Source organism: Pan paniscus, chromosome X (assembly GCF_029289425.2).
Source record: "Pan paniscus chromosome X, NHGRI_mPanPan1-v2.0_pri, whole genome shotgun sequence".
NCBI lineage: Eukaryota > Metazoa > Chordata > Mammalia > Primates > Hominidae > Pan > Pan paniscus.
The window spans coordinates 39052795-39078863 of record NC_073272.2 but is presented as its reverse complement, the minus strand read 5'-3'; the positions used below and the strand labels follow the sequence as shown (position 1 = coordinate 39078863).

The 26069-nt window shown below is 37.2% G+C and overlaps 1 protein-coding gene across 3 annotated transcripts in view; it reads right to left on the bottom strand.

Moving 5' to 3' along the window:
* The window catches only part of PRRG1 (proline rich and Gla domain 1), a 108132-nt gene that overhangs the window by 34251 nt on the left and 47812 nt on the right, over positions 1-26069 (bottom strand). For all 3 annotated transcript variants that reach the window (XM_003805973.4, XM_003805974.6, XM_008977292.4), the window contains exon 2: positions 16810-16860. In XM_003805973.4, coding sequence (XP_003806021.1) covers positions 16810-16819 — 10 coding nt within the window. In that variant the 5' untranslated portion in view covers positions 16820-16860. The remainder of the gene's footprint in view (positions 1-16809; positions 16861-26069) is intronic.

Below are 26069 nucleotides of genomic sequence, written 5' to 3'. Positions count from 1 at the left end.
GGGACAATAACATGCATGGAGCTGTCATCTGCTATTATAACAATGCTTTCTTCTGTATTACCTCCAGAAGAACTCGTTTGAGGCTATTTTATAGTTAATTTTTTTCATAAGTAGAAGGAGTTTACTCCAAAATGACAATAAATATATATACATACAATATATATAATTGTATGTACTATACTGTTATATGACTAGCAGTGCAGTAGGTTTGTTTACTCCAATATTGCCACAAATATGTGAGTAATGTGTTAACACTGTGATGCTATGATGTCACTAGGCAATAGAAACTTTTCAGCTCCTAATCTTATGGGACCATCATTGTATATGCAGTCTGTTGTTGACTGAAACATCATTATGCATGCATGTATTTGTAAATCTGAAAAGGAACATGATACATGCATTTGTGATATTTGACTATAGTACCCTTTTTCAAGAGATATTTTACTGATTTAACAACTTCCTAGCCATTAGTCTTATTTATACCCTCTGAATTAACGCATAAGTCTCCTCCATATAACAGGCCAACTAATACATGAAGAAAGACAGTAAATGGTTTCCCGTGGGACTTCTCCTTTCCAGAATAAACATGTCTTGCTTCTTCATCTGTTTGCCATAGAAAATGGATTTGAGTCTGCATCATCTTCCTCTCAAAATACAGTGACCTATGCTGAGCGCAATACTTTGTGTTTGGTCTGACAAGTGCAAAACTGGTCAGGATTATTGGCTTCCTTGTTTTAAAGACAATATATATGTTAATGTGGTCTAAGATATCCCTGGGTTTCAAATCAGTTTTTCTGAAGATAAATCAATCAACATTAATGTATTTTGAACTTTTAAGAGAAAAAAGCTAAATGCTTCTAAGAGACAATTACTTTCTTATATGCTATCCAACTCAAAAAGGTGAGTCAAAGCAAGCCACTGACTCCAGTAACCAGAAAGCAGTCTAATTTAGAAGAATAAGCAACTGGAAGGTAATACAGCAGGACACAAAGCTTCTAATCCAAGTCTAATCAAATTACCAAGCATTCCATGATCATATTCTATGTATTTCTTGTACTGGGCGGCAAGGTAATATAATACTAAGAACTCTACATGGATTCAGCTGGCAAGTAGATTTTATCTCACTTGCCAAATCCAGTCCATTAGAAGATATCACTTAAAGTAAGAATCTGACCTGTAGGAAAGATACTATTATAGATTAGTTATGTCTGCCATTTATTAGGGAACAGGAAGTAGTGGCAGAGAATTTGCCAGTGCTCATCAAAGTATTTGGAAACCTAATGGACCCTAAATGATGATACCAGAACTAGATTATTTTCTTTTTTGCCCATGACACAGCCCTCAGGAGATCCTGAGAACATGTGCCCCTAAAATTAGAATTTTTTAAAATGCGAAAACAAAATAAGGGAGAAGGTGGCAGCTTTGATCTATAGGATGAAATCAGATTATCTCCTCTAAAAACATGGGGCAATTTCCAGGCTGCAAGGGCTTGCGTTAGGATGTTTAACTAAAGCCATGATGTTTGAAACTAAAGTCGATCACTTCCTTAAATTGAGTGATCACTTCCTTAATTGCCTCTTTCTCCTTAAATTGTGTGAGTTAAATTACAGCTATCAGGAATCATGTGCATGCCTTAATCAAGGATTATATGATGTGACAAGTATACAGAATGTAAATGTGCCTTGAGAACACAATACTAAGGTGTTATTTAAAACATGCAGTTTTCCCATTAAAGGAAATAAAGAAAAACCTAAACCTTTTTTCTTCAGATTCGGTTAGGAAATACTCTTATTAAATTGAATATTTCAAACCTAAGGCATATTTACACATACACACACACAAAATAAGTATATTATTCAAAAAAATGTAACCACTTTTTCATAATTTCAAAATAAATAAGCTCTCATCCATGCTTTCTCTTCAAAAGAAAATAATAAAAATAAATAAAATAAGTGGATGCAACAAGTCACAAAGATGAGTAGCAGATGACCTCTGCCCTCAAGGTTCTTCAGTGCAAGAGGTAGTAACAAAGATATAATAAAAGAGATACACAAAGAGCTCTATTGTAAGACTGAACATGACGGATGTTCTTCAAGGTCAGAAGGCAGGCATATTTCTGGTGGGTGTGTGAGTTTGTGGTTTGGATGCCTTAGTTTATTTATTTATTTATTTATTTACTTACTTATTTATTCACTTTTGAGACAGAGTTTCGCTCTGTAGCCCAGGCTAGAGTGCAGTGATGCGATCTTGGCTCACTGCAACCTCTGCCTCCTGGGCTAAAGCGACCCTTCCACCTTAGTCTCCTGAGTAGCTGGGACTACAGGTGTGTGCCACCACACTTGACTTCTCTTTTTTCTTTTTTCTTTTTCTTTTTTTTTTTTTTTTTTTTTTGCATAGACGGGGTTTTTCCATGTTGCCCAGGCTGGTCTCAAACTCTGGGCTCAAGCCATCTTCCCACCTTGGCCTCCCAAAGTGCTGGGATTACAGGCATGAACCACAGCACCTGGCCATAGGTGCCCTATTTTTGATATAAGACTATACACCAGAAACAGTAGCAAACAGTAGCAAGAACATCAAGAACAGAGAATGAGGACTTTCTACAAATGAACTTAGCATTCCATAGCTCTTCTTCAATTCAAGAGTCAGGGCCTCTCCTCTAGACCTATTGTGCAACCCTGGAGTTATTGGATTTCTTGTGGGAACAAGGTTAGTCAGAAAAGGAATAAAGACATTATGGCATTGATGGGGGGAGCCTTGTGGTTGTTTTGAGTAATCAATTTAATCTTATTGATATCCCAAGCTTGTTAGTGTGCACTAGTTAGAAAGAAAAAGGGTTGTCAGAACAAATAGCCATGTGAAGAAAACAAAAACCTAAGCGTCACTTATTCATCTATAAAACTGAAAAAATAACACCAATCTCAAGTTATAAGTTATAAATGAGTGCTTTGCTCAGGGCTTGACAAAAAAACAGATTTACAATAAGTAGTAGTGTGACTCACTGTCATTACCATTGTGGCAGTTATTCCGTGAAATAAAAAAATGATATTTATCAAGCTGATAATAAAAATACACTTAGGAAATATAGAATAAATAGGATTAACTTGCCGTGAGTCTGTCTCCTTAACTTCAGGAATGCCTGGGAGTTTGGTCTCCTTGGTCAAGTCTGGGATGAAATGTAGTAGCTTTATGAAGTGCTATTTAATGTCTCAAATTCGCTTGGAGGCACACTGTAGTAGCTTGTCCTGAACTGTTTTTGGAAAACATATAGGCTGATTGCACCTGACTAATTGATTACATAGTCTAGTTTCAGCTACATGACCAGTGGGATATCAAAGATCTTCTGTACACATGAGCCTTAGCTCCCAATACCAAGGTTATCTTGCACATATCTTGGTGGTTCACAATTAGAAGACAAATGTGTCCTGTGCAACTAAAAATGGCCTTGTGAGTGATCTCTCTCCTGCTGTACCATACCTTGAGCCATTATTAAAGCCTTATGAGAATATACCCCATAGAATCTTATAAGTCCTTTCAATTAACCAATGCTGTATAGTTGCTACAATATACTTTTATGATTCATAAATATTTTGGGGATATCATGAGATTTTAAAATTTCAGAACTTCTTCTCAAGAAATGGTCCAGAAATGGTCCTTATTATAAGGACTTGATACTTATAACAAACTTGTGAGGAAATACCCTTTGCCATAATGTATATGCTTGCTTTTATTAACTTCAACTTTGGTCAAATATATGTTGATAGCTTATCATCACTGGAATTTTAACAACAGACCACAAATAAGCTCTTAGAAAGGATAGATTATGAAAGAAAAGTTACATACATGACAGATATGTATGTTTAGATAATCACAAGTAACTATAACAAAATATGCTTTATTGAATTTTAGGTTGATAGTTTGGGTGGCTATTCAATGTTTTACATAATCACTACAGATATGAATGACAGTAATACCTCGTTTATGCAGAAATGCAAAAGTTGCTCATATAAACCCATTCTCATGAACTTAGACACAAGAGATGACCAAGGTCATACATTACAACTCACTTGATGCTTTATCTACAGGGGAACCTCAACTTCTTACACTAACCAAAGGTCAGTTTCCTCTATCCATGTGCAGGAGCCTGGCTCCTGAGACTTCAAAGCCTCATTGCACATGAAAACTAGAAAGCAAAAGGGGCAGGGTGGGCTGAACTAGATCAACATACTGAAAGCCAACAGAAGTGAAAGCTAATTAATCTGAAGGCAAGGGAAAAGAGAGTCAGAAGGCTCTTTGGGGGTTATTTAGAGTAGGATCTAAACTCCATCACACTGACAGCTCTCAAGGCTATAGACATCAATGATTATGTTTACAATGGTGAATGTGAGTTACCAATAAAGGGCTATATGATGTTCAGGATGATGTTCAAGAAGGCAGTAAATTATATAATCTAATTTAGAGCTATTTCTATAAAAATATGGTTTTTAAAAATCTTTTAAATCATGTTTAAAAAGGTAAGCATCCTCAATCTGCAAAATATATTTGCTCAAATTGAAAATTTGTTCCCAGTATTGTATAAATGTTGGTGTACCACAGACTGAATCTACAGAGTCCACAAATTAACAAGGAAGCCGATTTCTTTTCTGAATAAATCTCTAGTAATCCAGCTTAATTGTAAATTTCTCATACAAGACTGTAGAACATGCAAAGCTCTCTGCTTATTCGAGCCTTCTGTTTGTCACATGAAAGCTGCCTTTTGAGATATGTTGTTGAAGTCTAAGAGAGCCAATATCTATTAACCATTTTCACCAACCCTGCATTGAGGCAAGTGAAACTATAGGATAAGGAAAAAGTGTGGTATGGTAAAAAGGCCCTGAATTTGTAGTCGGGATACATGGATTCCTGTTGCAGCTCTGGCAGTAAACTGGCTACCTGATCCTACATTTGTTGCTTAATTTATCTGAACGTGTTTCCTAATTGATGAAGCAAAGGTGTTGGATATGATTTCTTAAGTACTTTCAGTTGTAACCATAAAGAGTTCTATAATTGGAAAGAATTTCAGAAAGTGGGAGTAGTGTATTGGATCCAAATCCTTTTGGGATATTAATACACAATTTGCCAGCCAAGCAATCACCATACCCCAAACCAATAATAAACAAACAAACAGAGAAAATCAAAAAAGCACCCATTCCACCCAATCCTGTGCTTAGCTTTATTTTTTAAACATCTTATGAAGTGTCAAACTCATAATTCTTTGTTTTCTCGCTTGTAAGTCATTTTGATACTATTATTCAGTTGTGTCTGCATATAATGCCTTCAAACTTTTTTTTCTGCTGAAGTAGGTGTTAAATAGGTACTTCTTATCACAGACTGATGGAAACAACTTTTCCTAGGAAATCAAAGTCTCATACTCTGAAGTGACATTTCACTTACTAAAAAACAAAATTAAGCAAACTAAAAAGACACTATTTAAATCATCCTCCTATTTTTACTTAGGAAGGTGGAAATATGTACAATGTCCCAATTTATTTCACCATTGTTAAACTATTTCTGAAAATTAAAAGTTAATTTTTCATAGCTGATAAGTTTATAATAATTCAGAATTTATTGTATGGTGGTACTCATGTGCCCAACCAGTTTTTGCAAACTTAGAGTTTAGTATAGCATATAGTATATGTTTACACAGGAATGAGGGAACTGAAACCCATTAAAAAGCTCATATATTTAAAAAATAATTGGAAGTTGCAGGATTGAGCTAGTGGGAGTGGGAAGTCTAAGAGACTGAGAAAAAAATAATGATTATTAATATATTTAATACCTAAAATCTGCCCCCTAAGGACCATACAGTAGTTACGATCATTACCTAAAACTTAAACAAATCTGTAGTACGAGAGGCATACAATGAAATACCAGATAACAGGTAGGTTTCCTGGAAAAAGTGTGGATAATATGCCAGAAATGGATTTCTATGAGAGATGACAAAAGAGGTAAAGTGTGTCTATAAAGTCAGTATTCTTTAAAAATAAAACAAACATGGTTCCCACCAGAGTGACACTAACTATCTCAATATGGTATTCTTAAAAGCCAAATTTCAGAGCATACATTCAGATGTCTCTCATCTAATGATTCTATGCTTTGTAAGGAAAAAGGACATAGAGAGAAATGGCGCAATATATTCTCCCACAGAAGAAGGCAAAAGGCAAAGTTTTCTTTAAAGGGGTTTTAAACTTTATAACTACTTCTTATCAAAAAGAATTCGTCATGAAATGGCAGATTACACCAATCAAATTAATAGCAATTATGCAAACTGATTTAAAGGTATGGTATTCTAATACATATTTCTGAACCAAGAGCAATGCCTTGCTCCCAAGAAACAAACAAATATGGAATTATTAGTGTAATTTGGCATGACTAAGCACACAATCAGATGGAATCACCAAAACAGGAGAACTCCAAAGATAGCTAGTTCTACTCTTACTGGTGCCTCAATTGTACCAGCAGCAATATCAGTAGTCTTGATGTTTGCGGTTGTTACAACCATATGATTTCCTTTCTAGTTTATGGACCCTATCTATACTGATTACATTCTATCTCATATAGAAGACTATGGTAATAGCTGTGACTAATAATCACCATTTAATAGAAAATAAAGACAGGTAGATAAAACTCACAAGATGAAATATAGCTTATAATGCATAATTTTATATTGCAATGATTGCTTTACAACTCATCAGCATAGACTGTAGGATAGGTATTCTATGTGATAGTTGTAATCTAGACTCTAGGAGTGGATAACTGTCCTAGTAGGGCACATGTTACATTTAACGAAACAGCCACATTTCTAAGGTAGCTACTACAAACGCATTTGGCTATCTTTCTCTCCAGCCCACAATAGAGCATGATGGATTTAAGAAATGGAGTTTCATTGAGGAGTTTAGTGCTATTGTTAGTAAGCACTAACATGAATTTCACAAATGACTTTTCACTGGTGAAAGAAATGTTTTTATGTGAATTTGCTCCAGAAATGACAGCAGCAGTCAAGGGTGTGCCTGAACACAGTATAAAAATCTAAAGCCTCTGCAGTTTGTACCCTTAGGAATGGTGGCCAAGACTTGATTCCTGAAAGGCCTCATGTTTACCTGCTGATATGAAGGATTCTTGATTGCTTTAATCTAACTAGATGGGTTAGCTGAATACCATTGCTAGAATGCTGTCACATATGCCTTAGATGAACTTTTTATCTAAGATATTGTGGGAGATCCTAAATAAGGAAAGAAATAGGATTTCATAGAGTTTATATAATAAGTTATATGGCAGAACTGTGCCATCTTGTTGATAAATGTCCGTGTATAGCAAAATTCGGTCTAAGACTTAGTTGTAACCTGGTAGTCAAATTGTGGGGAGCCTAGACCTCACATGCCTTTAACTATTGGCAGCTACTGACATTTGCCAAAAAGAATGTAGCAATTGTAAAAGCCAAATTGATTTTGATTATATTCAATAAACTCTTGCTATTGATTCTACATGTACATCAATCCCAAAGGAGGTGGTGGGCTGATGTGTAGAATTCTGGAATCTCATTTGTTTCCAAAGTGGACTGTTAACCACCCATGAAATCAGCACATTTTTATTTATTTTATTTTTTTGAGACAGTCTCACTCCATCACCTAGGCTGGAGTGCAGGGGTATGATCTCGGCTCACTGCAACCTCTGCCTCCCAGGTTCAAGCCATTCTCCTGCTTAAGCCTCCTGAGCAGCTGGTACTACAGGGTGCACCACCGTGCGCGGGTAATTTTTGTATTTTTAGTAGAGACGGGGCTTCGCCATGTTGGCCAGGCTGGTCTCGAACTCCTGGCCTCAAGTGATCCACTCGCCTCAGCCTGCCAAAGTGCTGGGATTACAGGCGTGAACCACCGCGTCTGGCTGCGACACATTTTTAATTAATTCAGTTATACATATACGATCTAGATGCTTTAAGAAGTCTCTGAACTCAAGGGTTCCCTATGCATACTGCATTTATATTGGTTGAAGTACATGAAATTACAGTTTTTGAAGGCCATTTCATATGGTTCAACGTAATATGTTAAGTGTAGGTTCCTATGGTTCAACCTAATACATAGGCCACATTGGAACAAGAATTATATACTTCAAATCCATGAAATAGAGAGTGAATGATGTGTCACCATCAGAGAAGCACATAATATTAGTTATTCCACTAGTTCCTCTATCACTTTCTTTCCTATCTGTTCACACATTAATACAGCCTCAAAAGGTGGATGGTAATTAATGTTCATGAGTCGCAGATTTTCGGAACTGAAAGAGATCTTTGAGAGTCATTGAATCCGGTAGCTTTCTAAATTTTATTAGTCATAGGATCCTCTGCAAATCAACCTATCATGAAATAAAAACAGATAAAATACAATGTAGTACAGTTGTTCTGTCTGAAGGAGAGGTGTTATGTACCAGGGGCATTTCCTTTTCCTCTCTTCCCTCATGGTGGCCCCTCAGGGGCCCCTTTAGAAGATCTGTGGCTTCACCGAACACATTGGAAACCACTGATCCATCTTAACCCCTTCATTTTGCTGACCAGAACACTACACTGAAATCTATAGGTTAAGTGACTTACCCAAAGCCACAGCTACTTGATGATAGGACTAGGACTGTACCTTGATCTCCAGAATCATACTCTGCTCTCCTTTAGACTCAACTTACTTCTATAAAAAACACCATTATATCGAGAGAATGAAAAGACAAACCACCGAGTGGGAGAAAACATTTGAAAAAGGTACATCTGGTAAAAGATTGCTATCCAAAATGTATAAAGAACTCTTAAAACAGTAAGAAAACAAGCATATAAAAATGGGCCAAAGATCTTAACAAACACCTCACCAAAAAAGATACATGGATGGCAAATAAACATATGAAAATATGCTCCACAGCATTTGGTCATGTGTCGCTTAACGGCAGGATGCATCATGAGAAATGCATCGTTAGGTGATTTTGTTGTTACGCAAACATCATGGAGTATACTTACACAAGCCTAGATGGCATAACCTACTATACACCTAGGCTATATGGTATAGTCTCATTGCTCCTAGGCTACAAAACTGTATGGCATGTGACTGTACTGAATACTATAAGCAACTTACTGAATACAGTGAATACTGTAAGTAACATAATGTAAGTATTTGTGTATCTAAACATATCTAAACACAGGATAGTTACCATAAAAATACGGTATATAATCTTATGGGACCACCTTCATATATGTGGTCTGTCATTGAAGAAAACATCATTATGCAGCTCATGGCTATATGTCATCAGGGAATTGCAAGTTAAAACAAGAAGATACCACTACACACCTATTTAACTGGCCAAAATCTAGAACACTGACAACATCAAATGCTGGCAAGGACATGGAGCAATAGAAACTCTCTTTCATTGCTGATGGGAATGTAAAATAGTACAGCCACTTAGAAGACGGTTTCATGGCTTCGTACAAAACTAAACATACTCTTACCATATGATACAGCAATGGTACTCCTTGATATTTACCCCCAAACAGTTGAGAATTTACAAGCATCAAATCATGGAAAGACATGAAAGAATCCCAAATGCATAATACTAAGTGAAAGAAGCCAATCTGAGAAGGCTTCTTTCTCTTCAATCTGAGAAGGCAAAATCACAGAGATAATAAAAAGATCAGTGATTGCCAGGGGTGGAGAGGGAGTGGGCAGGAGGCATGAATAGGTGGCACACAGAGGATTTTTTTTTAGGGCAGTGAAACTACTCTGTATAATACTATAATGGTGGGTACATGTCATTCTTTATGCATTTACCCAAACTCATAGAATATACAACAAGAAGAGTGAACCCTAATGTAAATTATGAACTTTGGGTGATAATGACATGTCAATGTAATTTCATTGATTGTAACAAATGTACCTCTCTGGTAAGGGATGTTGATAATGGGAAGGGATTAAGTGACTGCTTAATGGGAATAGGATCTCCTTTGGAAGTGATGAAAATGTTTTATAACTGGAAGGTTGCACAGCAACCTTTAGTACATTTTGTAACTATTTTCCTTACAGCACAGCAACCTTCTGGTTACAAAATGTACTAAATGCCACTGAATTATACACTTTAAAATAGTCAAGTCTATGTTATATAAATTTTGCCTCCATTAAAAAAAATCAATAGTGCTAAAGTTGAGAAACCTTTCTAAAATTATGTGCCAAAGGTTATTTTCTTCTTTAATAAGTAAATGGCAGAGAGGATTGCATCAAAGACAAAAAGCATCAAGCACTATAATGAGTTTTTTAAAAGTAACCTCTCCGTTAGTTCTTTTTTTTTTTCTGGTGAGAAAAACTTGCCAAGAAAAAATTATGGCAGTTGTCAGCCACAAGCAAATTCGTATTACTGTTATAAAATTCTGAAGATAAGAATTTATAATAAATTATTGACATCATCTAAACTAAAGAGGCCTGAATATGTCACAATAAAGAGACTCTCAAATCTAATATAGGCCAGAAAAATGAAATAATTAATTGACTTTAAATGGATAACTTCACTTGAACCATAAAGCCAAATAAAATTAGGCACTTCATTATAAGACAGTTACTTTACAGGGCTTGTCAGTTTGAAGGTTCATTCCCTATTTGACAATATAGAGCTGTACACTCAGTTAAAGTTTAGAATTGGCTTCAACTTAACAATAGTTCAGCAGTGAATTAAAGAACTTATGTATTTACTGTGGTGGCTGTAAACCATCTTGCCTTCCACTAAGTCTTGACAACTAGGGGGATATGTTTGAGTTCCTTGGGATAAAGGAGCCCAGCACATGCAAGGACCCAGAGGAATTATGCTGCTATGTTTTAATAAGAAACAAAGACTAACTGGCAACACTACCACTGTTTTGCTATAGCACGACCATAAAAATTCATTTATGCTAAGACATTAAGGTCATGTTACTATTAAGTACAGAAAATGAAAATGGAAACTGACTTTTCATATTAAGATTTTATAGACCTAAGATTTTCTTCTAAGCTAGGTAGGTAAGACCTATTTCCAAAGACTAAATACTGGAAGAGGAGAAACAGAAAAAAAAAAATCCTAAGTTATCTTCATATTTTAATTCAGATTATCCTCCACAAAGTTGACCTGCCTGATTGCAATCATTAAGCTATTCCAGATATTGCTTTGTATATAACAAAGCAAAATTAAACTTTTGAAAATTCATGGCTAAGTATTATTCCTATTTTGTGGAAGATGTGTACGAGCAGCTAGCTCATGATTTGCTATTATCAAGACAACATGATGAACTTCTCCCAGAAGCTCTGCTTTTAAGGTAGACAGTGAAAATAGCCATTAATAACTTCATATGAGGCTAGCAGATACCACAAACTACAGCACTTAGAAGATTCAGTAATAGAAATGTGTTCTGAGATAGAAAAAAATTCAGATGGAAAGTAGCTATATTTTTAAAAATCAAATTCTACCGAAACACTGTAATAAAAACAATAATCACAAAATTTTTAAAGCAAGAAAACTGAAAAATATTCATTGTAGGTAAAGATAATACTTACTGGGAGTACTGGGCCTTTTACCATTTTATCATGAATATGCCAGTTGGTCAGATGAGAAATGAAAAGGTAAAATATAGTTCTAATTACCATTTGAAGATGATTAAAGATAAATACCCTAGAACAGTCATCTGGTATCCACTGGGGATTGGTTCCAGGACTTCCACAGATACCAAAATGCTCAAGTCCCTTATATAAAATGGCATAGTAGTTGCATATAACCTATGCATATCCTTCTGTATACTGTAAATCATCTCTAGATTACTTATAAAACCTAATACAATGTAAATGCTATGAAAATAGTTGTTATACTGTATTTTTATTTGCACTTTATTGTTGTATTCTTATTTTTTTGTTTTTTTCTCAAATAACTTCGATCCATGGTTGGTTGAATCTACAGATGTGGAACCTACAGATATGGAAGGCTGATTATATCATAATATTTTGTGAGCCTATATATACACATTTGTAAAATCCTCACATTCTCTTTGTAAAAATGTTCTCTACTAGAATTTTACATATAATTTTATTTATACCTGCTGTTCATTTTTGAACCAGTATCTCATCTTGTCATCTCATGCTATTCTGGTGTTCCATGATGCATTATATTCCTTGTGTCAACAAAAGCAACAAAGATAAAAACTCATCAGTCAAACGGGTGAGTTTCACATAGGCCAGGTAAGCGGCATCAGGCCCTTTACTTTAGGCACCTTCCCTTGTGGACTGTGTAGCACGAGCTTCTGAACTGAGTTGTTTTGTTATCTACTATGGTCACTGCCAATCAGTGTAGCTGCCTTTTGAATTACCACAGACATAGACCACTGCTGCTCAGAGGATTTTAATATTTGAGGCACTCCACCATCTGATACACATGTATTTTAGCTGTTACCCTAAAGGTTGATGAACAATGAGCCATTTCCCTTCGCCTATCTGTCCAGTCCCTCATGATAATACGAACATTGCAGATATTAAAAAATAATTTCTTCTATACCTCTCATAGCAACAGAGAGCTCCTAAGTTTTTAATTGACTTACACACTACTGATGATTAAGATATGCAGAACATGGTTTATTGGAAGAAAAAAAACTGGATGTAACATAAGACCTAGATTTGCATTTTGGCTCTCCATTAGTAGTCTGTGGATTACAGATAAGACTTTTTCTTATGAGCCTCAGTTTTATAATACATAAAATGAGGATAATAATCCCTATTTACATCATAGGGTTGTCTTACAACTCAAGATAATGTAGAGGGAATACCTATGAGTTATAAAGTGCTCTACAGAAATGTGTTAATATCAGAATAATTATAGATTCTTAAGAGTCCTAAATACTAAGCCCTGTTTAAGAATTCATACATAGTGAATGGGATTTCAGTGCCACACACAATGGACACTGGTAGTAGTAGACTAATAAAAAATTAAATATCCAAGGCTGTTCTCATCTTCCCCACCTTAAGATTTAAATTTTGTTTATAATCCTTCATGTCACATAAACGAATGATTCTTCTAACACATATGTACAAATAACTTCTTCATCTAATATCAAAGAATGCTAAAAGAAATTCACCTCAGTTTTAATTTCTCGCCTAAACTGTACAGTTATCCAAGTGTGTTTTTTGTTTTCATGCATCCTTAATTTATGTTATGAGGCTAGTGTCATATCTTTGCAATATTTTTCCTCTGTGTCCCTCTGTATGATACACTGGGCTACGTTTGTGAGAATCTTTGCCAAGTGCAGGAAAAATTTCATTGTACAGTGCCAGAAAAGAGAAAAATGAGCATACAGTAGCATCTTTTTCTCCCCAATAACAGTGTCAGCAATTAACAAATGTAATCAGGCAAACTAAGCAAAGCTTAGAGAGTAAAGGATAGAGTCTCTTTGAGATTCAGGATATTACAAATACTTTCAAAGTGGTCAACACAGTGAAAATGCTATCACAAGCTTCTGTATTTGTAAAAGCAGCATTCTTTGAAGCACTTCCTTTATCTCATCACCAGCCTGGAAACATGCCTATCTTTGCAGATTACATTACCATGCCCTGTTCTTTAGCAAGAACTACAGTTGACTCTTGAACAACACATATTTGAACTGCACAGGTTAATTTCTATGCAAATTTTCTGCAGTCTCTGCCACTCCTAAGACAGCAAGACCAATTCCTCTTCTTCCTCCACTGATTCAATGTGAAGATGACAAAAATTAAGACCTTTATGATGATCTACTTCCACCTACTAGTAAATACATTTTCTTTTTCTTATGATTTTCTTAATATTTTCTATTCTCTAGTGTATTTTATTATAAGAATACTGTATGTAATACACATAGCATATAAAGTATGTGTTAATCAATTGTTTATATTATTGGTAAGGCTTTCAGTCAACAGTAGGCTATTAGTAGTTAAGTTTTGGGGGCATCAAAAATTATACATGGATTTTTGATTATGCAACAGAGTCATCCCTAGCCCCCACATTGTTCAAAGGTCAACTACTAATTGCCTGACCATTTGAACAAAAAGTTGCTGAGACATCTTCTAAACTAAGCACCTAACAGTCCCTTTGCTAGTGACCTGATGAGCAGTCTAAAAATGAATAGAGGAAATGAGAAAGAATGGGTTTCCTTGTCTCAGTGCAGCTCTCTCCTTTATATGGCTATAGCAGTATCCAACAACCAGAACATTCTCCAAATCCACTTGAAGCTTTTGGGATTGGGTGAGGATCAAACATGATGTTCTAATGTTATAGGAGTTACTAAGAAATTATTTTAGGCAACAGATAGGAAAGGGGGTCCTTGGGAAGTTTTTGTTTCTTTTAAAGCTGCTCCAGAAACGTTTCTTGTCTAGCAGGAAAGCCCAGGCTCTTAAAGTTGGGCCGGCAAGCTTTGATATGCAAATACCTGCCACTGGAAACTGGGTCCACACAAACATGGCGATTCCCACCACCTTCTTCCCCTTGCCCCAACATGTTCCTGGCAACATGGCCACCCCCACATATCCCCCACATGTGTAGAACATCATGGGGATACATTTGCACATTAAAACGCTAGGGTGGGAGGGCCAGTTTTCTCGCAGGCTATGTCAACGACATACCTGGTCAAACCAATCCCCTGAGCCCTATGCAAATCAGACACTGCCTCCTCCAGCCTCCTCATATAACTGGCTGTTTTCCAGCACATTCGAGGTTTCCTCTCTCAGCTGTAGGAGGGAGCTTCTTCCTTCTTTCTAGTCTATTAAACTCTCCACTACTTAAAACCACTCCACGTGTATCTGTGTCGTTTTATCTAACTCGACATGAGACTAAGGACCCTGGAGTTCCCCCAGTCATTGGAGCCGTATCACTACTCTAGAAGCTTCCATTGACAGCTGATTTGCGGGCAGGACGTGGCACAGATTAGTCCCAGAATTCCGAATAGTTTTTAAAAAGTTCATTTAGTTTTAAAATTTCGAAACCATCAGAGATTGCCATCTTTTGTGAAGATCTGGAAAGAACCAGAATAGCTAGGCCTAATCAATTTCCAAGGGCAGCTCTGGAGAAAACAGGAACAAAAGCTGATTCAGCAAGATTCAAGAAGATATTTTCCATGATTGATCCATAATCCTTAGGGCTTGCTACCAGGGCCCACACAAGGGTGGGGCAAGCAAAGTGCAACAAAAGGAAGAACTCTCAGTTGCTTGCATGACCCAAGTCCCAGTCATGCTGCCTACAGAAGCATCTGGTCAAATAACTTCATTTTTACCCATTAAAAAAACAATGAAGATATAGTTAGTCAGTAAGGACAGTAATGGGCAGATACCACTGCTGTATTCCATTACACTTTAGAACTCTCAAAACACTTTTACATGTATTATCACATTATGCCAACGACAACTTTCTGAGGCTAGAAGTGCAGAATGTATTAATCCCACCTCAGGGATGAACAAACGAGTTTAGGGAGGTTCTAGGATTTGATCAAGGTAGTAGAGGTAGAACTTGAATTCAGGCCTTCTGTATCCAGTATTCTTCTCACTGTACTATACCACACCACACACCAAATCTTACTCTCAGATCCTTCAAGGCATTCTAATTTTATAATTGTGAAAATTAATAAAATGTAAAAGCTGTTGGGACCCCCCAAAACACTTTAAGCCTTGGGAGACATGTGACTGTGGTTTCAGTCACATAACATATTTTGCAATTCTGTTTCTTAGGTTATAGTTTAACACTCTTCCTCACTGCTATTGTTTTGTAAATGAATAGCAAAGACCAGAGGCCAGACCTCCCCCTTTCAGTCACTGATCTTTGCTACTCTATTATCCTGTACCTAACTCAGACCAGATGGTGCCCCAAACAGAGACCCCATGACAATCACATCTTCAGTGTGGAATGTTAAATATACCTTTCCTGAAAGAAAAGGACCACCCGGATCAATCAGGTCATTGTAACTATGCAGTAAGCCTTACATAGAAAGATGTTAAAATTCTGTTAAAATATCCTAAACTTTGTCTATTCGAGTGATCCCCAAACTTCTACAACTGGAAACAGTGATTTCCATTCTTTGGAGTCCGTCCTCAACCTTTGCACTCAAATAAACTCTTTAAACTAGATTCTGACCCTTTTGATTATTTTAGGTTGACATGATATACATTAATTAGAATTATTTATGAAGTCCCTGTGGTGGCTGCTTAATATTAACAATGAAATGAACTTAAATTTATCTGTTGTCCACTGCCCATAAACAGCCTTATGAGAAGGCAAAAATAAACAAAAGGAATTCATCTAATGGTTCTTAATGCCGGGCTTTAAAATTTAAAAAAAAATTACAAATCAACCTCACAGATGATTTTTTTTTACTACTGTTATTGGCTGCATAGTAGACTCTCTTTATTTTATGTTACTAGCAAGAAAACAGAAAACAGAAAAAAGACTTATAAAGAAGCTGGGTTTGGGGAAGGTGTATATATATAGTATCTGTGAGTTATATATATAAAATAGTATATACTATATGTATAGTATCAAGCTTGATCCATCTCTCCCTATACTGGGAGGTCTCTACAAAAGAAGAAAATCAAAGATCCAGTGAATAAATGTGGTTGATGGTCTTTCTCTGAAAAGCCCTGCTTCAGACAAAAACTTTCTAACACTAACAAGAAATACAATTTAGGTGTCCACAAATATACTATGAGTTAGAAATTTAATTTCCTGACTATAATAGCTATGGAGACAGTCTGAATTACTTAAAAAGGAAGAGAAACTTACCCCTCCCCATGTTTTCTTGTGGTTTCTGGCACGTCCCTGGATGATGAGTCCCTGTACAAAACAGAGCACATACACACAGTCAGATTGATAGAGGCTGAGTGGCTACATCAGATAAGCTCCAGTACAGCTGATGTGGTCAATGTGAGCATTTCATTTCAGTACATTCCAATCTTTCTCCCTTACATAAATGTTTTCTCCCTCACAAAGAGAAAATCTAACCTCAGAGGACAGAAGCACAATATTCTGGAAGCAGGGGCTCTATATCAACTTACTATGACCTTCTTTATCTGGTACTAGTTTCTGCCTGTGCCAAATAACAATCCTCAAATTGGTCACACACTTATCTCTTCAGAAAACAGCAGTATCAACAAAAATGGCAGACAAAAATCCCAAAAGGTCCAATGCTAATAACCAGGCCAGCAAGTTACTAGCTTTCCTGTCTCCGGCTTCCCTTCAATATCATTCTGTGACAAATCCAATACCCTTTAAAGTGTAACATTTTCCCAAATGGTGTAAAACAACAGCATCCCTAATCAAATTAGCCCTGAGGCAAAGCAGCCCACAGAGTTATTTCCAATAAACAGTATGAACCAATGACCATAAACTACTGACAACAGAAACTTTGGAGAAACAAAAAACATACACTGCAATTACAGAGAAAGGGTGTACACAGGGGAGCAGAAATTCTGTTTCCAAAAGATTAAAAAAAAAAAACACTCATACATACACAGAAACCAATTCATATCATAATGCTTCATTTTCTCACAGGGTTCAATCATAGAGCTATCATGTATTTATTATTCACTTGTCATGTTCCCAATATGAAACTAAGTGCCTGAAAGGTAAAGCTATAAGACATAAACTATCAGTCCATTAAGGAATCTACAACCTACTTGAAGTTAAGCAGAGACCAATAAGGAATAAATATTAGACTGAGACCTGATAATCAGCTGTGTGACACTTGATCAATCATTTCCTACCGTAAATTCTTTGCAAAAGGAGGAGGCTCAACTATATGAGTTCTCCCAAATTATCCTCCACAGCATGTTAAAAAGTGTGTTATTCAAAAACAGAGCTCTTTGATCTGGTAATAGGGCAGAAACTAGTACCAGATAAAGAAGGTCATAGTAAGTTGATACAGAGCCCATGCTTCCCATGTAGGAAATACCGACTTAATTTAATCAGGTTTCTTTATTATAAGACTTTTCAGAGCCTTTAAAATGCTAATGAGCAATGGGACAAAAGTACAGTCTCAAAGTATTTAGCTATACATTCCTTTCTGTAAGCGATGGGCGTTTCTCAGGAGTCTTGTTCTTTGGAGCTCATTTTGGAAAACTGGACAAGATAATTGCTAAAGTTTCTTGCAGCTCTGAAATTCTATTATTTTCTAACAACACATTAATCATATGGAACAAAATTAGCATAAAGTGAATCAAGAAAGAAGTCAAGGGGGCTGGATTCTCAGATAATTTTGGAGTTGAAAGGAACTTTAGAAATCATCTAATGACTTCTCATCAACACATCTTTTTTGAAAGCAGCAGACAGCCCTCAAAAAATTTTATGCGGACCACCAATATATAAAAAATGGGTTAGGGTGGAACTCTTCAGGTAGAATTGGGGTGGAGGGTTGTAGTCTCACCCATTGAGATTTTTTCTGGAGGTGGCCTGGACATACCTCATCAGAAACCTAGCACTATAGGAAGCACAATTTGAAATCCAGTGACTCCTGACCCTTCAGATAAAGCTATTCTGGGAAACCTTTAGGAAAGTGTTAGAACTCATACCTTTTTACAGGAAGGTGCTCACCCTTCCCAAGTGTCATCTCAATTTTAACTGTAACCCATTCAAATCAGATAAATGAAATAATCATTATGTGAACATAACTATAAAACCATCCTTACTCCAGGAAATACCAAAAGAAAGTTAATATACTAAAATATAATCCATGTACGAATGAGAAGCATGAAAGAGTTAAACAGGGTAGTGATATAGCTAAATTGGGATTTTAAGAAGACACCTCTGGCAGCAGTAGGGAAAGGAGATTTGAGGTGTGAGAGTGGCTTGACCAGGGACAGTGATATCAGAGATGCTAGGTAAATCTGGCAGGACTTCTCGTATTTTATTTTTTGTTTATTCTTTAATATTTAATAAAGTCTTTTAGAAAAGAATCAAACCTATTTCAGTTGTGTTAGGAGAAACCACAAAGGAACGAGCTGTCAGGCATGGGCCAGGATTTTCAAAGAGGAATTGTTGCTCCAGAGGTCAGCATGGTGGAGACAACAAGCATCACTGGAGGCAGCCATCTTCCAGGGGAAGATAAAACCAAGGAGGCAAAAATCAATACTACATGTCAGCCACCTCACCGAGCGTTTCAGTAATAAACCTCCAAAGATCAGCATCTTATTTTAAATAAGACAATTTTCTTAGAGATAAAAGGCTCAAGGCCTACTACCCATATCACCTCAAACCCCAAACTCCCCCAGGCCCAGGTTACCTCCTTGCTTCTTCTGATGGAATGATCTTTCCATTCGGATCCTCTGCTGTTCTAGTCTCTGGCCCCTTCTTTTTTGTCTGTGTGTGTGTGTTAAGATTCATTTTATTTTATTTTATTTTATTTTTTTATTTTATTATTATTATACTTTAAGTTTTAGGGTACATGTGCACAATGTCCAGCTTAGTTACATATGTATACATGTGCCATGCTGGTGTGCTGCACCCATTAACTCGTCATTTAGCACTAGGTATATCTCCTAATGCTATCCCTCCCCCCTCCCCCCACCCCACAACAGTCCCCAGAGTGTGATGTTCCCCTTCCTGTGTCCATGTGTTCTCACTGTTCAATTCCCACCTATGAGTGAGAACATGTGGTGTTTGGTTTTCTGTCCTTGCGATAGTTTACTCAGAATGATGATTTCCAATTTAATCCATGTCCCTACAAAGGCCATGAACTCATCTTTTTTATGGCTGCGTAGTATTCCATGGTGTATATGTGCCACATTTTCTTAATCCAGTCTATCATTGTTGGACATTTGGGTTGGTTCCAAGTCTTTGCTATTGTGAATAGTGCCGCAATAAACATACGTGTGCATGTGTCTTTATAGCAGCATGATTTATAGTCCTTTGGGTATATACCCAGTAATGGGATGGCTGGGTCAAATGGTATTTCTAGTTCTAGATCCCTGAGGAATCGCCACACTGACTTCCACAATGGTTGAACTAGTTTACAGTCCCACCAACAGTGTAAAAGTGTTCCTATTTCTCCACATCCTCTCCAGCACCTGTTGTTTCCTGACTTTTTAATGATTGCCATTCTAAGTGGTGTGAGATGGTTTCTCATTATGGTTTTGATTTGCATTTCTCTGATGGCCAGTGATGGTGAGCATTTTTTCATGTGTTTTTTGGCTGCATAAATGTCTTCTTTTGAGAAGTGTCTGTTCATGTCCTTTGCCCACTTTTTGATGGGGTTGTTTTTTTCTTATAAATTTGTTTGAGTTCATTGTAGATTCTGGATATTAGCCCTTTGTCAGATGAGTAGGTTGTGAAAATTTTCTCCCATTTTGTAGGTTGCCTGTTCACTCTGATGGTAGTTTCTGTTGCTGTGCAGAAGCTCTTTAGATTAATTAGATCTCATTTGTCAATTTTGGCTTTTGTTGCCATTGCTTTTGGTGTTTTAGACATGAAGTCCTTGCCCATGCCTATGTCCTGAATGGTAATGCCTAGGTTTTCTTCTAGGGTTTTTATGGTTTTAGGTCTAACGTTTAAGTCTTTAATCCATCTTGAATTAATTTTTGTATAAGGTGTAAGGAAGGGATCCAGTTTCAGCTTTCTACATATCGCTAGCCAGTTTTCCCAGCACCATTTATTAAATAGGGAATCCTTTCCCCATTGCTTGTTTTTCTCAGGTTTGTCAAAGATCAGATGGTTGTAGATATGCAGTATTATTTCTGAGGGCTCTGTTCTGTTCCATTGGTCTATATGTCTGTTTTGGTACCAGTACCATCCTGTTTTGGTTACTGTAGCCTTGTAGTATAGTTTGAAGTCAGGTAGCGTGATGCCTCCAGCTTTGTTCTTTTGGCTTAGGATTGACTTGGTGATGCGGGCTCTTTTTTGATTCCATATGAACGTTAAAGTAGTTTTTTCCAATTCTGTGAAGAAAGTCATTGGTAGCTTGATGGGGATGGCATTGAATCTATAAATTACCTTGGGCAGTATGGCCATTTTCACGATATTGATTCTTCCTACCCATGAGCGTGGAATGTTCTTCCATTTGTTTGTATCCTCTTTTATTTCATTGAGCAGTGGTTTGTAGTTCTCCTTGAAGAGGTCCTTCACATCCCTTGTAAGTTGGATTCCTAGGTATTTTATTCTCTTTGAAGCAATTGTGAATGGGAGTTCACTCATGATTTGGCTCTCTGTTTGTCTGTTGTTGGTGTATAAGAATGCTTGTGATTTTTGTACATTGATTTTGTATCCTGAGACTTTGCTGAAGTTGCTTATCAGCTTAAGGAGATTTTGGGCTGAGACAATGGGGTTTTCTAGATATACAATCATGTCATCTGCAAACAGGGACAATTTGACTTCCTCTTTTCCTAATTGAATACCCTTTATTTCTTTCTCCTGCCTAATTGCCCTGGCCAGAACTTCCAACACTATGTTGAATAGGAGTGGTGAGAGAGGGCATCCCTGTCTTGTGCCAGTTTTCAAAGGGAATGCTTCCAGTTTTTGCCCATTCAGTATGATATTGGCTGTGGGTTTGTCATAGATAGCTCTTATTATTTTGAGATACGTCCCATCAATACCTAACTTATTGAGAGTTTTTAGCATGAAGGGTTGTTGAATTCTGTCAAAGGTCTTTTCTGCATCTATTGAGATAATCATGTGCTTTTTGTCTTTGGTTCTGTTTATATGCTGGATTACATTTATTGATTTGCATATATTGAACCAGCCTTGCATCCCAGGGATGAAGCCCACTTGATCATGGTGGAAAAGCTTTTTGATGTGCTGCTGGATTCAGTCTGCCAGTATTTTTTTGAGGATTTTTGCATCAATGTTCATCAAGGATGTTGGTCTAAAATTCTCTTTTTTGGTTGTGTCTCTGCCCGGCTTTGGTATCAGGATGATGCTGGCCTCATAAAATGAGTTAGGGAGGATTCTCTCTTTTTCTATTGATTGGAATAGTTTCAGAAGGAATGGTACCAGTTCCTCCTTGTACCTCTGGTAGAATTCGGCTGTGAATCCATCTGGTCCTGGACTCTTTTTGGTTGGTAAGGTATTGATTATTGCCACAATTTCAGAGCCTGTTATTGTTCTATTCAGAGATTCAACTTCTTCCTGGTTTAGTCTTGGGAGGGTGTATGTGTCGAGGAATTTATCCATTTCTTGTAGATTTTCTAGTTTATTTGCGTAGAGGTGTTTGTAGTACTCTCTGATGGTAGTTTGTATTTCTGTGGGATTGGTGGTGATATTCCCTTTATCATTTTTTATTGTGTCTATTTGATTCTTCTCTCTTTTCTTCTTTATTAGTCTTGCTAGCAGTCTATCAATTTTGTTGATCCTTTCAAAAAACCAGCTCCTGGATTCATTAATTTTTTGAAGGGTTTTTTGTGTCTCTATTTCCTTCAGTTCTGCTCTGATTTTAGTTATTTTTTTGCCTTCTGCTAGCTTTTGAATGTGTTTGCTCTTGCTTTTCTAGTTCTTTTTATTGTGATGTTAGTGTGTCAATTTTGGATCTTTCCTGCTTTCTCTTGTGGGCATTTAGTCCTATAAATTTCCCTCTACACACTGCTTTGAATGCGTCCCAGAGATTCTGGTGTGTTGTGTCTTTGTTCTCGTTGGTTTCAAAGAACATCTTTATTTCTGCCTTCATTTCGTTATGTACCCAGTAGTCATTCAGGAGCAGGTTGCTCAGTTTCCATGTAGTTGAGCGGTTTTGAGTGTGTTTCTTAATCCTGAGTTCTAGTTTGATTGCACTGTGGTCTGAGAGACAGTTTGTTATAATTTCTGTTCTTTTACATTTGCTGAGGACAGCTTTACTTCCAACTATGTGGTCAATTTTGGAATAGGTGCAATAGGGTGCTGAGAAGAACGTATATTCTGTTGATTTGGGGTGGAGAGTTCTGTAGATGTCTATTAGGCCCGCTTGGTGCAGAGCTGAGTTGAATTCCTGGGTATCCTTGTTAACTTTCTGTCTCGTTGACCTGTCTAATGTTGATAGTAGGGTGTTAAAGTCTCCCATTATTATTGTGTGGGAGTGTAAGTCTCTTTGTAGGTCACTCAGGACTTTCTTTATGAATCTGGGTGCTCCTGTATTGGGTGCATATATATTTAGGATAGTTAGCTCTTCTTGTCGAATTGATCCTTTTACCATTATGTAATGGCCTTCTTTGTCTCTTTTGATCTTTGTTGGTTTAAAGTCTGTTTTATCAGAGACTAGGATTGCAACCCCTGCCTTTTTTTGTTTTCCATTTGCTTGGTAGATCTTCCTCCATCCTTTTATTTTGAGCCTATGTGTGTCTCTGCACGTGAGATGGGTTTCCTGAATACAGCACACTGATGGGTCTTGACTCTTTATCCAATTTGCCAGTCTGTGTCTTTGAATTGGAGCATTTAGTCCATTTACATTTAAGGTTAATATTGTTATGTGTGAATTTGATCCTGTCATTATGATGTTAGCCGGTTATTTTGCTCGTTAGTTGATGCAGTTTCTTCCTAGTCTCGATGGTCTTTACATTTTGGCATGATTTTGCAGTGGCTGGTACTGGTTGTTCCTTTCCATGTTGAGTGCTTCCTTCAGGAGCTCTTTTAGGGCAGGCCTGGTGGTGACAAAATCTCTCAGCATTTGCTTGTCTGTAAAGGATTTTATTTCTCCTTCATTTATGAAGCTTAGTTTGGCTGGATAGGAAATTCTGGGTTGAAAATTCTTTTCTTTAAGAATGTTGAATATTGGCCCCCACTCTCTTCTGGCTTGTAGACTTTCTGCCGAGAGATCCGCTGTTAGTTTGATGGGCTTCCCTTTGTGGGTAACCCGAACTTTCTCTCTGGCTGCCCTTAACATTTTTTCCTTCATTTCAACTTTGATGAATCTGACAATTATGTGTCTTGGAGTTGCTCTTCTCGAGGAGTATCTTTGTGGCGTTCTCTGTATTTCCTGAATTTGAATGTTGGCCTGCCTTGCTAGATTGGTGAAGTTCTCCTGGATAATACCCTGCAGAGTGTTTTCCAACTTGGTTCCATTCTCCCCGTCACTTTCAGGTACACCAATCAGATGTAGATTTGGTCTTTTCACATAGTCCCATATTTCTTGGAGGCTTTGTTCGTTTCTTTTTATTCTTTTTTCTCTAAACTTCCCTTCTCACTTCATTTCATTCATCTCATCTTCCATCACTGATACCCTTTCTTCCAGTTGATCGCATCGGCTCCTGCGGCTTCTGCATTTTTCACATAGTTCTCGAGCCTTGGCTTTCAGCTCCATCAGCTCCTTTAAGCACTTCTCTGTATTGGTTATTCTAGTTATACATTCGTCTAAATTTTTTTCAAAGTTTTTAACTTCTTTGTCTTTGGTTTGAATTTCCTTCTGTAGCTCGGAGGAGTTTGATCGTCTGAAGCCTTCTTCTCTCAACTCGTCAAAGTCATTCTCTGTCCAGCTTTGTTCCATTGCTGGTGAGGAACTGCGTTCCTTTGGAGGAGGAGAGGCACTCTGCTTTTTAGAGTTTCCAGTTTTTCTGCTCTGTTTTTCCCCCATCTTTGTGGTTTTATCTACTTTTGGTCTTTGATGATGGTGATATACAGATGGGTTTTTGGTGTGGATGTCCTTTCTGTTTGTTAGTTTTCCTTCTAACAGACAGGACCCTCAGCTGCAGGTCTGTTGGAGTTTGCTAGAGGTCCACTCCAGACACTGTTTGCCTGGGTATCAGCAGCGGTGGCTGCAGAACAGCGGATTCTCGTGAACCACGAATGCTGCTGTCTGATCGTTCCTCTGGAAGTTTTGTCTCAGAGGAGTACCCGGCCGTGTGAGGCGTCAGTCCGCCCCTACTGGGGGGGTGCCTCCCAGTTAGGCTGCTTGGGGGTCAGGGATCAGGGACCCACTTGAGGAGGCAGTCTGCCCGTTCTCAGATCTCCAGCTGCATGCTGGGAGAACCACTGCTCTCTTCAAAGCTGTCAGACAGGGACATTTAAGTCTGCAGAGGTTACTGCTATCTTTTTGTTTGTCTGTGCCCTGACCCCATCTGGTCCCTTCTTTCAGCATGTATGTGTGTGTGTGTGTGTGTGTGTGTGTGTTAGTTTTTATACTTCTGTAAGCAGCAGTATTTGTTTATCTTGATTCTCAGTCAGGTCCCCATCCCAAACTAAACATTACTTCTAAAATAATGACAATACACTTAAAAACAACAATAACAACAAAGCAGCTTTTAGCCAGACATTAGAAAATCAAATAATCTTTGTTCTATGGATAACCCACCCTGGCATTACATACCCTCTACAAGCAGGTTCCACCTTCCTTAATAGTTATACTACACTCCAGCCAAACCAGCCTCTACTCATCCCTTAAATATGTTTTGAACTGGTCCAACTCTTTGCCTCTGCTCTTTTCCTCTGTATTATCTACTACAAAAATTCCATTCATCCTTCAATATCAATAGTGATATTTTCCCTCATTACCTGAGTAGAAAGTAATTTCTTTTTCCTTTGAACTCTCATAATGCTACCTCATCCTGATGTTCATATCTTATAGTGTCTATCAGACTAATTCTCAAAGGGTAAGCAATTTGTCTTCAACACCTGTATCTAGCCTGTGCAAGGCAGTAGATCATTCCCAAAGAGGATTCTAGTGGCCTACACAAACCAGACTTAGGGGAAGCTCATTTGTGCTTAAGTTTCCCTTAGTATAAATGAGTGCTTCAAACTCCAGTAATTCACATACCACCTTAATCAATTTGATGAGTTGTGTTTAATGTATCTGTTGTGTACAGTTAATGTTTCTTTCAATTAAGTTACTTTTTAACTTCAGTATCCACTTTAGCACTGTCCTATAAAATAGCAGGCAAAAACATGGGTTTGTCATGTTATATATTTTCTAATGTATATAAAATACATAACTATTAAAGTTATAGAAATTTTTCCAGGTCATACCTAGATATTCAAAGCATATCACAAGTGGTACATTTTGTGGGAGACTGTTCTTTCCTGTCTTCAGTCAATCCAAAAATATTTGGTGAGTGTCTTTTATTTGCCACACGCTATTTTATTCTTCAGAGTAGTGG